Below are 12264 nucleotides of genomic sequence, written 5' to 3'. Positions count from 1 at the left end.
AACGGTCGGGATTTTTCCAATTGCCATATATTTCAACCTAGTTTTGCACTGATTGTTTACTTTCGCTTGTAAAAATATCACATAGATTCACTGAGTAGAACGTCCTTGGTCGTAGTCATAAATGGTCAGCCGTTTAAGGGTACCAGGTTTCTGCTCATCGCTCTTGCGTCCTGGGATCTGATGCAACTCAGTAATCAAGCAGAGATTTCTGCGCTCAATTTGGAACTACATCTTTTGCATGTGAATACGTCATGGTTTTTGAACAGTTTGTGTCACGTCACCCTGGAATACGGGTTATTTTTGTTGTTCTCGTACCTATTGGTTAATCTAGTTGACGTCAGTGGATAAAAAGTGACTGCTGATAATGATAATTATAGTTAGCATAGCCTCACTACTTACGTGGTTTGATCAACATTATTTGCAGTTTGTTTCTCACAATATAGATTTGCTAACCGGAACCAGCTTGACTTAGATCACGTGGGTGCGCTGCGAGTTAAGTTTCTGACTTCCCACTTGCTATTGGACAAATGTTACATATCTCCAAAAAAGACAAAAAAAATCTGATAAATCGGTTTCCCATCAGTAAGATTATGTATTTATTTAAACACATAAATATTGGTACAAAGGGGCACCGAATACATATGCGCCACACCAATCTCATTTGATTTGTATGAGGGCTGTGACATTGCCCAGGTGCCCAAACCGAAACAGGACCAGTAAGATACAAAATCACCACTTTAATATAGATCTTTTCATGGTAGACGTGACTTTAAGCCCGACTAGTTATCACATGATTCATCCGCCAATCGAAATACGACTTATACAATCTTAGCATTGTGTCAAACCAATGACGTTCGACCGGTATGAGCAGCCTAGCGTCCTTATTGGTTCTTTGTTCACCTAGCCCGTTCAGTTGAGTCCAGAGCGCTCATAGCAGCTTCTACTATGCGAATTGTTTAATTCAAACATACTTCTTGACTGAACATACTTTAAAAACAGTAAATCGTATAATAATGATAATCTATAGGTCAAAATGAAGCTTATAATAAGAGGAACATAGATATACACAATCTAGTTACTGAATAGTTATACAATAGGAATATATGTATAATATTGGTCCATTAATAGTTCTCAGAAGTTACTCGTAATTTAATCTCCTCTAGGATATAACAGCAAATGGTTGTTGCTTTCAATATTATATATATGATATACAGGACTTTTCCGATTGTGTCTTATAGCTCTGTTATCTGTTTGTATCAATATTGGTTACTTCTAATTTGTATAACAGATTAACTTATGATTAAAAGTGATGCTGTTTAATAGATGATGACTATGTGGTCATTACTGAAGTAATTGACCACTGTTATTACTTATATAGTCGATATGTGGTAAAGTATATTCGTTTGTTTACTAGAATCGGTTATCATCACTACTTAAATACTGAAGTTAGGAGAGAGCATAAGTCAATCGAGCAAATTTAAAGGATATAGATAAAATCTATTCAATGTTTGAAGTTAGATAATAAAAGATAGAAATTTTGAGTGGGGAGTCACCGGAATTCTTACGGCGTGGTCACGTATCTTAGTATTACACCCCAGTTTTTATTTGAAATGTAACCGAGTAACATGTCTTTAATAGTTCGTACTTTCTGTTCACTGGAATAACAAATTGTAGCGAATTACTGACATACTGGACAAGTAGGCTGAAGTAAATAATGATAATGTAACGCAGTCACTGTTTGCAAGCCTTTGTAATCGATCATAGATGACACATTGGCTATTTCTTACCCAATCAGCGCTAGTCAATATTTGGAGAAGACTCTAGGATCTTCTGATGTAAAAACTATAAATATACTAACGTTTCTCTTATTGTGATTCTTACTTCTATTGATACTTGTTATTTGGGATATAATTTCGGTCCTGTTCAATCGTATTCTGAATTGAGGACTTGCCTAGTGAATTGATGTCCAAGAATACTAAGCAATAGGAATAGCTGGGTTGTAATGAGAGAAATTACAACAACCTTACCACTTCATTTTTTATGATGCATATCCTTATCTTCAGATTTTGTCACGTTCATCAGTAATTTAAAATCCTACGCAACAATTAACTTGTAGTAATATCGGAGCAAAACCTCTTCAAATACTCATACATTCCAGCTCTTTGTTATTCATCCATGTTAGCAGTATAATATATCTTCGTGTCTATTGAGTTTTCTTGAAATCTGGACGATTGTTCAGCTTATAATTACATTTGTTGTTGTATCCAAAAAGACATTATTGATTGGCTAAAGGAGATTTTATTCGATTTTCTCAGCTCGGGACCGAACTACCCTACAAATATGATAAATACGGACAGTAAGTAAAATGCCGTCAACTTTTCAGTTGACTGAAACTCACTTGAAAAGTGACAGTGGAATAAGGTGGATTTCAATCTTTTTATAAACCATAAAGTTGAATGCAAACATTCAAAATACATATTTACGTAACATTTATGTGTTCAGCGCGAATTATTTTTTGTAAGTCATAACTGCAAGCCTGACCACCACGTCTAGGTAGCAACAACGGTCGGGATTTTTCCAATTGCCATATTGTATAGTTTGATCACTTCTACAGCCAACTTGGTTGGTATAAATCTGTAGAATTATGGTATACTTCTTTATTAGTACTGCTCTAAGAATAGAGCCTATCCTGAGATTGTAGGTTTGTCATGTTGTAACTGCCTAGAAGCAGGGTATTATGAAATAACAGTGAGTCAGTTGATGAGGTTGTGAATCTTCATCGACTGAGATGGTTGAGCCACGCGTTACGTATACCTGAACACTGATTACCACGATGCGCAATGCTAACCGGTGCTGGAGATGGTTGGAAGAATGTTAGGGGCGGCCAAACCAAAACGTGGCATCAGTGCTTGAAGTCACTAACTTCTGGTCTGAGTCATGTTGGTAGATGCAGACTACTTGGTTGGGGTCCGCGTGACAATGTTAACCAATGGTTGGAGACTCTTGGTGACATGGCTCAGAATCGATCACAATGGCGTCGGTGTAAACACTGTTTGTCTTTCCTTGAACTAAGAGATTAAAATCGATCATATCTTTCTTTCTACCATCTTATTCTTCGTTCCTGTACCGTTCACTTATATGAAATCTTTTTACTACCGTTGAAGTAAATTCTTCTATGAATCCGGTATCTATCTTGTTGTGCTAATGCGGTATGGCAACTGGGAACGATGCAGATATGTGCCTGATCCTATGTTTTAGCTGACTGACTGACTGACTGAAGTGCCTGATCTACAAGATCTTTCGTGGAAGTCACATCATTATCTACACTGAGGCATCATATCTTAACAATTACCAATATATGATGGAGAACACATCCAGGCCGGAGATTAAACAATATTTATAATATGAGTAAAACATGTCATACAGAATAACCACACCTGTAAGGCTGAGCCATGCCACCCGATTAGATTCAATTGAATTCCTTCCTCCTGTCTTCACAATCTTTGGGTTTTTCTCTGCATTAAGTGTTGAATATCTATTTTCCCAGTCGTCTCGTGTTCAGCTTTGAGGATTGTGTGGTTAGAGCCCAATACCACTACAAATCATTTATCTCGGCCCAGGTATCTTATGGCTGTGGAGAATAGAGATTTAGACAGCAAAAACCCAGACTTATCAACACTTGGGCTTTTCAAACCTCGCACGAAATCAAATTCTCTTAATACATCAATCTATTCATAATTAACGGCAGCATTGTAGACAACCATAACACCGTTTGTGAACAATGCAGCCACCGTTTCTCTTGATGCCACAACACAGAAACCGAAACACTTTTCATTACGCTTCTAACGTTGACATATAGGCATCTATCCACAATCGATTTTACATCTATCACTATCAACCAGCTCCGAACTTCTCTGAAGAACTCCACGACAGTGGACCTAGTGGCATTCTTGCATCACTCTTGAAATGTGGTGATAGAAAAGTTCCATTATCCTGTCTAAAACTGTCCAACCTATCCGCGGACTATGGGGCTTATCCATCAGTACGGAAAAATCACTTACCACCCCCAAGTTCAAAATGGGATCACATAGCGATATTGCTAACTATAGGCTCATTACCCTGACATCCATGCAATCAAGGATCTTGGAAAAATCATCCACAGACGTTGGACCTGATTAGCCCATTTCAACGTGGGTAATGACTAGACTCTCATACTCCACATTGCACCTGGAACTTTCCGATAACCTAAATCTGGTTCTGCACAAATACTTACTGGAACATTCCAACACTGTTTATGACTTAGGTAAAGCAATAGTTTCAACTTTTCCGAACATATGGCATCTCCAGTATCCAAAACAAGAAGGTTCATTAAATTCATAATGATCAATTTTAATAATATAGAACCTGGATTATTATCAATATGTGAAAAAAGTATCATGCCCGTCATTGAATGTGGTATTCTAGCCTTCAGCGATTGCAAGCATAATATCTTGATGAGAACTGGTTGTTCACACAAAGTTCACTAAAGCTATTTTATGTTATTCCGACAATCTCAAGTTAAAACCTCTCTAGATCAGGCATATTAAACAAACTTTTTCATTGACTTCAGGTTTTTAAATAGTATTCATTATTCTTTGGCATCCACCCCTTCGTACTCTATTATATAATCCCACGGCTTACACAATAAATGAATATTCTTTCTATTCCAAGGACCTACATAAACGACGTCAGAATTTCTCCGTTATTCACTATTTAACCATATGGAACAGACTCCCAGAAAGCCTTCGTCGCAGCAAAACTGCAACCTGGTTGAAACGTCTCCTGGATAACTGGTTCCAAAAGTGGCTTGTGTCACCAACTATATACAAGTGTGAATACCAATGATGCATTCAAACATGGTCGGATATCTATCTATCTATCTGTGTGGCCAAAGAAATGCAAGTGGGCGCTAGCCAAATCACCCATCATTATAGAATATCAAACAGTTCATGATCCTCGTCAAGATCAGCAACAACCATTGAGTATGTCCACTGTACTTAATTTCACCAATATATTACTGTAATAGCGTTATTTGTAATGTACGGTCATCAAAGCAGCCATAGTACCTGAAAAATAGGAAAGCTTAATCCATGGAAGGTACTAGCTGTAAGGTGTTCCCCCGACGTTAGCTGGTTGGTCAGAATCATTTGACACAGATCATACATGTTGTTCAATTAACTCATCCATATAATTTTTCATTTTATTATCAAATGACTATCCACTGCTAATAGGCACGGAAGCCCGTTAAGGGAAAGCTTCTGTTCCGTCCACAACCATTTGAACCACTTGACTTTCCCATCGAATCATCGAGTGGAAACCATTCCCTCAACATGTGATTGAAACCCCGTCTGTCGACTCTTTCAAAATAAAGTTATGTCGACTGAGGAACTACAATTTCCAGGACTAACAGAGGACACATGGTCTCGTGTCCTTTCCAAACTGACAATGGAATAGGTAATTCTCCGTAAAAACTTTTAAAAATAGTCTTATTTGTCACATGGTCACTTGTTTCGATTGAATTTAAAAAGATGGGTTATTCCTAAGTCGGAAGACGTTTTTCACATCAAAACCCGGATAAAAATAAGGCGTTCATTCTTGCTCAATGATTACTTTTAATTGACCTTCAGACTATAAATCAGAAGGCGCACAAATCCGAATTCGGTAGGTAGTTGATTGGTTTCTCGTCTTTACTGCATATATCTCCAGACATGGTACACGAAATTGTTTTATTTTTATCACCGATCAGTCTTCAGGTATTAAACCCTCAGCAAAATGTGAAGCCACGTATAAAGAACTGAAAATGGACCACTGTCACCGCTATATCTTGTTTAAAATCGTTAATAATCAAATAGATGTAATCAAAATTGCTCCTAGAGGTTGTTTTCAATTTAATGTAATTTATCCGCCTAGGCGAAACTATATCACAATTTCAAGATGAAGTTATGAAGCATCAACACACGGGGTGCTATGGTGTATTAGACTATGAATGTGAAGGTGTTAAAGGATCGAACTTAATATACTTCTCATTGTATGAAGTCATTTATGTTTCTTAATTTGTTATTCTAGAGTGTCCGATTCTGCACCATTAATAGCAAGAATATTACATGCGACAACGCGAATGACGCTGAAATCAAGTTTCGACGGGATAAAAACTGATATTGAGGCTCACGACATCAATGAACTTATGGAGAAATTAAAAACCAGTTCAGCTACAGATAAAAGAAAAATTCGATAAATTATCAATATTAAAAGACCATCTTTTGAGTCTGCCACAATGCTATAAAGTAAATAAGATTTTAATGTGTATACTGTGTGCTGTCTTCACAAATCGTCGTAAAATACAAATCGGTTTTTTCCACGATATTTAACTTATTAACTGAGAAATATATGAGTTGAGATGTAAGTGTTTATATTCAAACCGTTGTTTTTTCGTCGTCTTGGTTCAAAAATCTTTTGTAAACGTTATTCTATCGATCTGGCATTCTTGGACGAAACAGCAAACCTCCCCAGACGACTAACTTCACTGACCCGGTACTTGTGCAAGAACTGTTAGTATATTGTACCTTAAAATAAGGTTTTTGTTATGTCCAGAATTAAGTTTGTTGGTCGAGGTTTTCTTGACGACTGAGTAACTATCTGATTATTTTTAGTACATTTCACTTTGACACATGAACCTGAATGCTTGTCCGTCTAATTGATTTTCAATTTTGGGATAGCTGTCATCAAGAGTAGTTTGTGGGAGTGGTAAGTTCAATCGTTGGTACTATTCGCGGACTTTGGTGCTCTGTCTTTATTTCCGTGTCCATATGTCATGTTATATTAGCTGTGATTTTGGTTTCGAAAGTACAGTTTTTTCGATAGTTAGAGTTTCATATAGTTATTGTAACTTCAAGTTGGCATCTTACTACCAGTTGTTCAGAAACATTGTTATCTTTGCCTTTCCAAGAACACAGCAAACTGAATGCAACTCTGGAGAAATCTTAACGTAATTGTGTATATATCTGGCTCAGAATACTCCCCACTTCAGACATGAGTTTCATGAAAAAGCTTTACGTTCAATGAAGCTCCATTAAATATGACGCCTAGATCAACATCAAGCAAACTTCTCACCAGACCGGAAGCAGAAGTTAATAGGATATGTTACGCACCAGTTAACATTTGAAGGTTCTGTAGAGACGGACCCGTCTGTTTCGGAACGCATTTTCTGTCCTAAGATATTGTAGCATCACACTGGTGTTTTTTGATGACGATCATGTTGGTCACTGAAAAATCAATCAGCTGTCCATTATAACCGAAGTAAGATCCTACTTAAGTGGATAGTTTGTCCGTGGAGCCTTCATCATTCTTAACAACATCAGCATAACCGTGCTTAAAGTTTGTGCTGTTGATGTTCAGAAGAATAATAAAAGCTCCACGACCAAACCGCCTGGCTCAGAGAACTAAACAAGTATTTAAGTAAACAATCTGAACTGAAGATTAAGATTACTTGGGAAATTCCAAGTAAGGACTTGCCTCGTGATTTAGTTTGATGATTTCCACAATGTATGTCCTACTCATCTTCAGCGTCTTTCCCTAATTTCCTATTCAGTTGGAAGCCGACTTGTTCTTTGATACAGTAGGCTGTTGCTGATGGTATCCATCCGACAGATATTGAGTATCTTGCATAGACAACTGTGGTGTAATGCCTCTGGAGTCCTCACACTGACAAACAGAAATACATGGAACACATAGCAGCGTAGGAAGCCACAAGAGAAGGAAATATGAAACAACTGAATGACACAATGAAGAAACTAACAAAGAAATATAGTAAACCAGAGGGACCGGTTAAAAACAGAAGGAAAGTTGATCACTGCGATTCAAGAACAGAGGAAGTTGGGTGGAGATATTCTTCTTTTCAGTCCGGTGGCACTTTTCCTTCCTTCTAAGTCATCCTGAGTAGAACGTGAAGCATACTTGTAGTTAGTCCTATGTCTGATTTCAGTGCTTCGGATGGTATATTGTCAGGTCTAGCTGCTTTCCCATTCTTGTCTGGTAGACATATTGATTTGTTCGATTGTTGGTGAAATGATATATGTTAGATAGTTTGTGTATGCTGCTTCGATGTCCAATGGATTCCTTTGAGTTGGCCAATCCAAGAGTTCTTCAGAGTGCTCCATCCAACTTCCTCTGTTCTTGAATCGCAGTGATCAACTTTCCTTCTGTTTTTAACCGGTCCCTCTGGTTTACTATATTTTTTTGTTAGTTCCTTCATTGTGCCATTCAGTTGTTTCATATTTCCTTCTCTTGTGGCTTCCTACACTGCTATGTGTTCCATGTATTTCTGCTTGTCAGCTTCAGTTCTCCTCTATGTGTTCAGTTTGTGCCTTGATTATCTATGCCTTTGTTCATCTATCGTTGGCTGCTGTCTTTTTGTTTTTCCTTCCTTGAATCCTACCCAGAGTTTCGATAGACATTCATATCTTATGATGATGCTTCCTGCGACCCAGAACATCCCGTTACTTTGAAGTTAGTGTTTCTTTGGTCTCTTTCCAGTTGTTCTGCATAGTCGTAGATCATGTAAAGCTTGGAACCTGATACTGATAGCTATATTGAATTCTTTGAGTTAGTATCTGGAAAGGCTGTAATAAACCTTTACAATGTTGTTCCTCCGGTTTTCTAATGTTTCCGCTTCAGTTTCCTCTTGGAAACCACCAGATGGTATCTCAAGCGATATCAGTTCCTCCCTTTGTTTTCACGTCTTCTATGGATCTGAATTTTTTTGTGACACTTATATGATCGATCTTTTTCTCTGTGGCGTGATGCGGTGAGAATCATGTAGCTTTGTGTATGCGTTGTGGGGTAATGTAGTGCCACATATAACCATTTTTTGAATGCACATCCCAGTCCATGTCGTCCCATGATATCCTCATACTCGGTGTTGTCCATTTCGATTAACACAAGATTACTATTCCAACTGATCGAGTGAACGTATTAGAAAGGCAGGCGATCGTGAGACTGTCTCTGAACCAGATGAAACTATTATTCGCCCAGTTCAACATATTAGATCAATTAACAGGATAATTTACGGAGCAACTCAACTGGCCTCCAGTCACCCATTAACCAGAATGGAAAATTAACGCTACTCCCCCAAATCTTAGTGGGGTTCAAAGACTAGGTGATCTAAAGCACTAGAACAACAGGCTTCGGTGGACTAACACCGGAGATGTTTAAAAATCATCCAGTTTTAACTGTTTAACTGATTGAGATACTAAAGAACATTAGGGGGTTGAACGTAATTTCATCTGACTGTTATAGATAACTGATCGTTCCAATGAGAGTATAAATCCTCTGGTAACAACTACAGAGGGATCAGTTTAACTGGTGTTATCTAGATTGTTAGCGTTAACAACCACCTGACGTTTAAGTAGGACCCGTGGAGAGTAAATCCTTCAAAATCAGGGTAGTTTCATATATGTGCCTGAATGTATTGACCAAACAGTCACCCTTCAGTTTTAGAAGGTAGATGTACCGATACCAAATTGTAATTGTGTTTCGTAACGTTAAGGCACCATCCGACTATGTTAACCAAAAAAATTTATTGTGTTTATCATTAAAAGGCAGACAAAGAAGTAAGTAAACCTTGTAAGGTTCTACCCGAACACTGTTGCTCGGATCAGAACTTCTCGACCGCTGCTGCTACCTAGACGTGGTGGTCGGGCTTGCCTGTCGTGATGAACCAATCGAGCTATACTGGCTGGAACGATCGTTCCTCAAGGTCCTACTATACCAGACAGGACAGTTGAAGAGCGGTAAGACTAAAAGCAGAAAACCCAAGGTCCGAAGGTGAAGTCGTACTGCTCTGTGTACATACTTGTGACGGTAGTAATTTGTTTCCCTCAGACAAATGGCATAACAACGATACTGCATTTCCGCAAAGAAGCGTGGGGTTAAAAATGTCAACCCTATAAATGCACACCTCGCCTTGTCGCACGGATATCCGTCTCCGGCGGTAAGGTCTCAACAAGTACGGAGCTAACACAAAAATTACCCACAGAAAGTTCGTGTGTGGCCGGCCCCAAACAGTTGTCTTTGGGTATTGCGGTCACGTTCTCGGGACCAATTCCAACCCAATTTCCTTTCTAGGTTCCTCTAGAAGAATCCTTTTACAGTTTGGACAACCGGGAAGTGAGAACCGTCCTCATACTTCTAACAGCGCTGAGGACCACAGTATTCAAAATAAACTTCCCTCCTCAATTCCTATTATCCCTCTGACTTTGACTATCAACTCTAAACTTCCTCCTCAGGTGTCAACATTGTCAATGAATCTAGCGCGCGAAATACTGTCCTAAGTCTACTGAAACCTCGCTCCAAACTACACATTGAAGCCTTCAACGTACGTACCCTATGTCAAATTGGCTAGCAGGCCTCCTTGACTACGACCCTAGAATCTCGTACGATTGGTGTATGCTGTGCCTTCGAAATATGTATTCAGGATCCTAGTGTAGTTGTTCACCCGATCTCACTTAGCGAAAACGGGAAGCCGACGAGATATGCCCTCCGTTTATCTAGCGACCTGACGGCATGTTCTCGTGGGTTGGCGGGTGTAGGCATAGCACTAAATATGAGAGCAGAAGAAGCACTTCTAAAATGAATCCTATTGACTGCAGCCCGAATGAATTGGAAGATGAATTTTACAGAAAGTTTTCTGAACTTCATAAAGCTAAACGCTCAGATATAGTACTGGTAGCAGGTGACTCTAATGCCCAGGTAGGTGGCTTAAACCAAGCAGAAAGATATTTAGGTGGGCGGAACATTTCAGAGAACAGTTCAGCTGGCCTTCAGCTACTCTACAACTACCCTTCATTCCCAGACAGTGTGAATGGAAGATTGAAGTGGGTCCCCCAACTCTAGCAGAAGTTCAAAAGGCTATAGTTAATCTGAAACGAGGAAGGTCAGCTGGTTCAGATGGATTGGTTCCAGAGGTCTTTAAGGATGGTGGTTCAGTTTTAGCGACCGATGAAGTTAGGAATCTTCGTCGACTGAGGCGTTTATGTATTTGTAATCACCACTTACCTCGACTAGCGATGTTTGCTGTTATGGGGGAGGTTGGAAGAACATTAGGGGTATCTAAACCAAGAAACATTATCAATCAAAAAAGTCGTTGACTGTTGGTTCGAGTCATGAAGATTCCTTGGTTAAAGTCTATCTGATAACTACGATTAATCGTTGGATACTCTGGGCGATGTGGCTTAAAACCGTTCACACTAATTCACATTCACCCACTTTTTATCTTCCTGCTGATATTAGATTCCAATAGTTCTTCATATACACCTTTCCGTTTGGTCTTTTTGAACCATATTCCCATCCCTTGGCTTTTCCCGTTATCGTTTCTACTGGATTATTCCGATCACTTTTGCTATGCATCGTTAATGGTATGATTCTTAAACACAAAGCTTTCAACCTATGGAAATTATAATGCCTATCCAAAATAAGGAAATAAATACTTAAGCTGTAATGTTTTGACATTACCAAGATGTTTTCAATCAATTAGACATATGAAAATTCTTAAAAGCATCTAGATAATATGAGTTGGTTGTGTTTGTTAAGCAGTTCTTTATTCGGATTGTGATTTGTTTGAGGATTGCAAAAACCCCAATGCAGTCAAACTTAATCAGGTGTTTTTATTGGGAAACCACTCTTGAACCTCTAATCTAAATGACCAATTGACAAAGCAGTAGGACAACATCAAAGCTAACATGTGATAAAAGCGGTTCCTTATACCATTCTTCCTTTTGGAATCATGTCACTCATGTGCACCGATGTTCTGGGATATTTCCAATTCAGTCAGCTACAACGTAGGACCAGGCACATATATGCATCGGTCCAACAACAAGATGGACACCGGATTCATAGAAGTAGTTAATTCAGAGGTGGTAATATATAAAAGAAAGATTGCAATAAGGATATAGTACAGGAAGAAAGAATAAGTTGGTAGAAAGAAAGATATGATCGATTTTAATCTCTTAGTTTAAGGAAAGACAAACAGTGTTTACACCGACGCCATTGTGATCGATTCTGAGCCATGTCACCAAGAGTCTCCAACCATTGGTTAACATTGTCACGCGGACCCCAACCAAGTAGTCTGCATCTACCAACATGACTCAGACCAGAAGTTAGTGACTTCAAGCACTGATGCCACGTTTTGGTTTGGCCGCCCCTAACATTCTTCCAACCATCTCCAGCACC

The 12264-nt window shown here is 38.7% G+C and overlaps 1 protein-coding gene across 1 annotated transcript; it reads left to right on the top strand.

Moving 5' to 3' along the window:
- Positions 1 to 5668: 5668 nt before the first annotated feature.
- Positions 5669 to 6420, top strand: MS3_00004398 (uncharacterized protein). The gene is made up of 4 exons (XM_051212309.1): positions 5669 to 5750; positions 5786 to 5915; positions 5950 to 6067; positions 6106 to 6420. Exons 1-4 carry the CDS (start codon positions 5748 to 5750, stop codon positions 6272 to 6274), a joined length of 420 nt encoding a protein of 139 aa, XP_051072479.1. The 5' UTR covers positions 5669 to 5747; the 3' UTR covers positions 6275 to 6420.
- The last annotated feature ends 5844 nt before the right edge of the window (positions 6421 to 12264 follow it).

This window comes from Schistosoma haematobium, chromosome ZW (genome assembly GCF_000699445.3).
Source record: "Schistosoma haematobium chromosome ZW, whole genome shotgun sequence".
Taxonomy (NCBI): Eukaryota; Metazoa; Platyhelminthes; class Trematoda; order Strigeidida; family Schistosomatidae; genus Schistosoma; species Schistosoma haematobium.
Note: the sequence above shows the minus strand (reverse complement) of the source record. Positions and strands in the feature narration are given on the sequence as shown.

What these genes read in the sequence shown, in the direction of transcription:
- MS3_00004398 (XM_051212309.1), top strand. An exon ending in AATCAAAATTGCTCCTAGAG is followed by an intron (nt 5,916 to 5,949) that starts GTTGTTTTCAAT and finishes TTATCCGCCTAG; the next exon opens with GCGAAACTATATCACAATTT. An exon ending in AACTTAATATACTTCTCATT is followed by an intron (nt 6,068 to 6,105) that starts GTATGAAGTCAT and finishes TTGTTATTCTAG; the next exon opens with AGTGTCCGATTCTGCACCAT.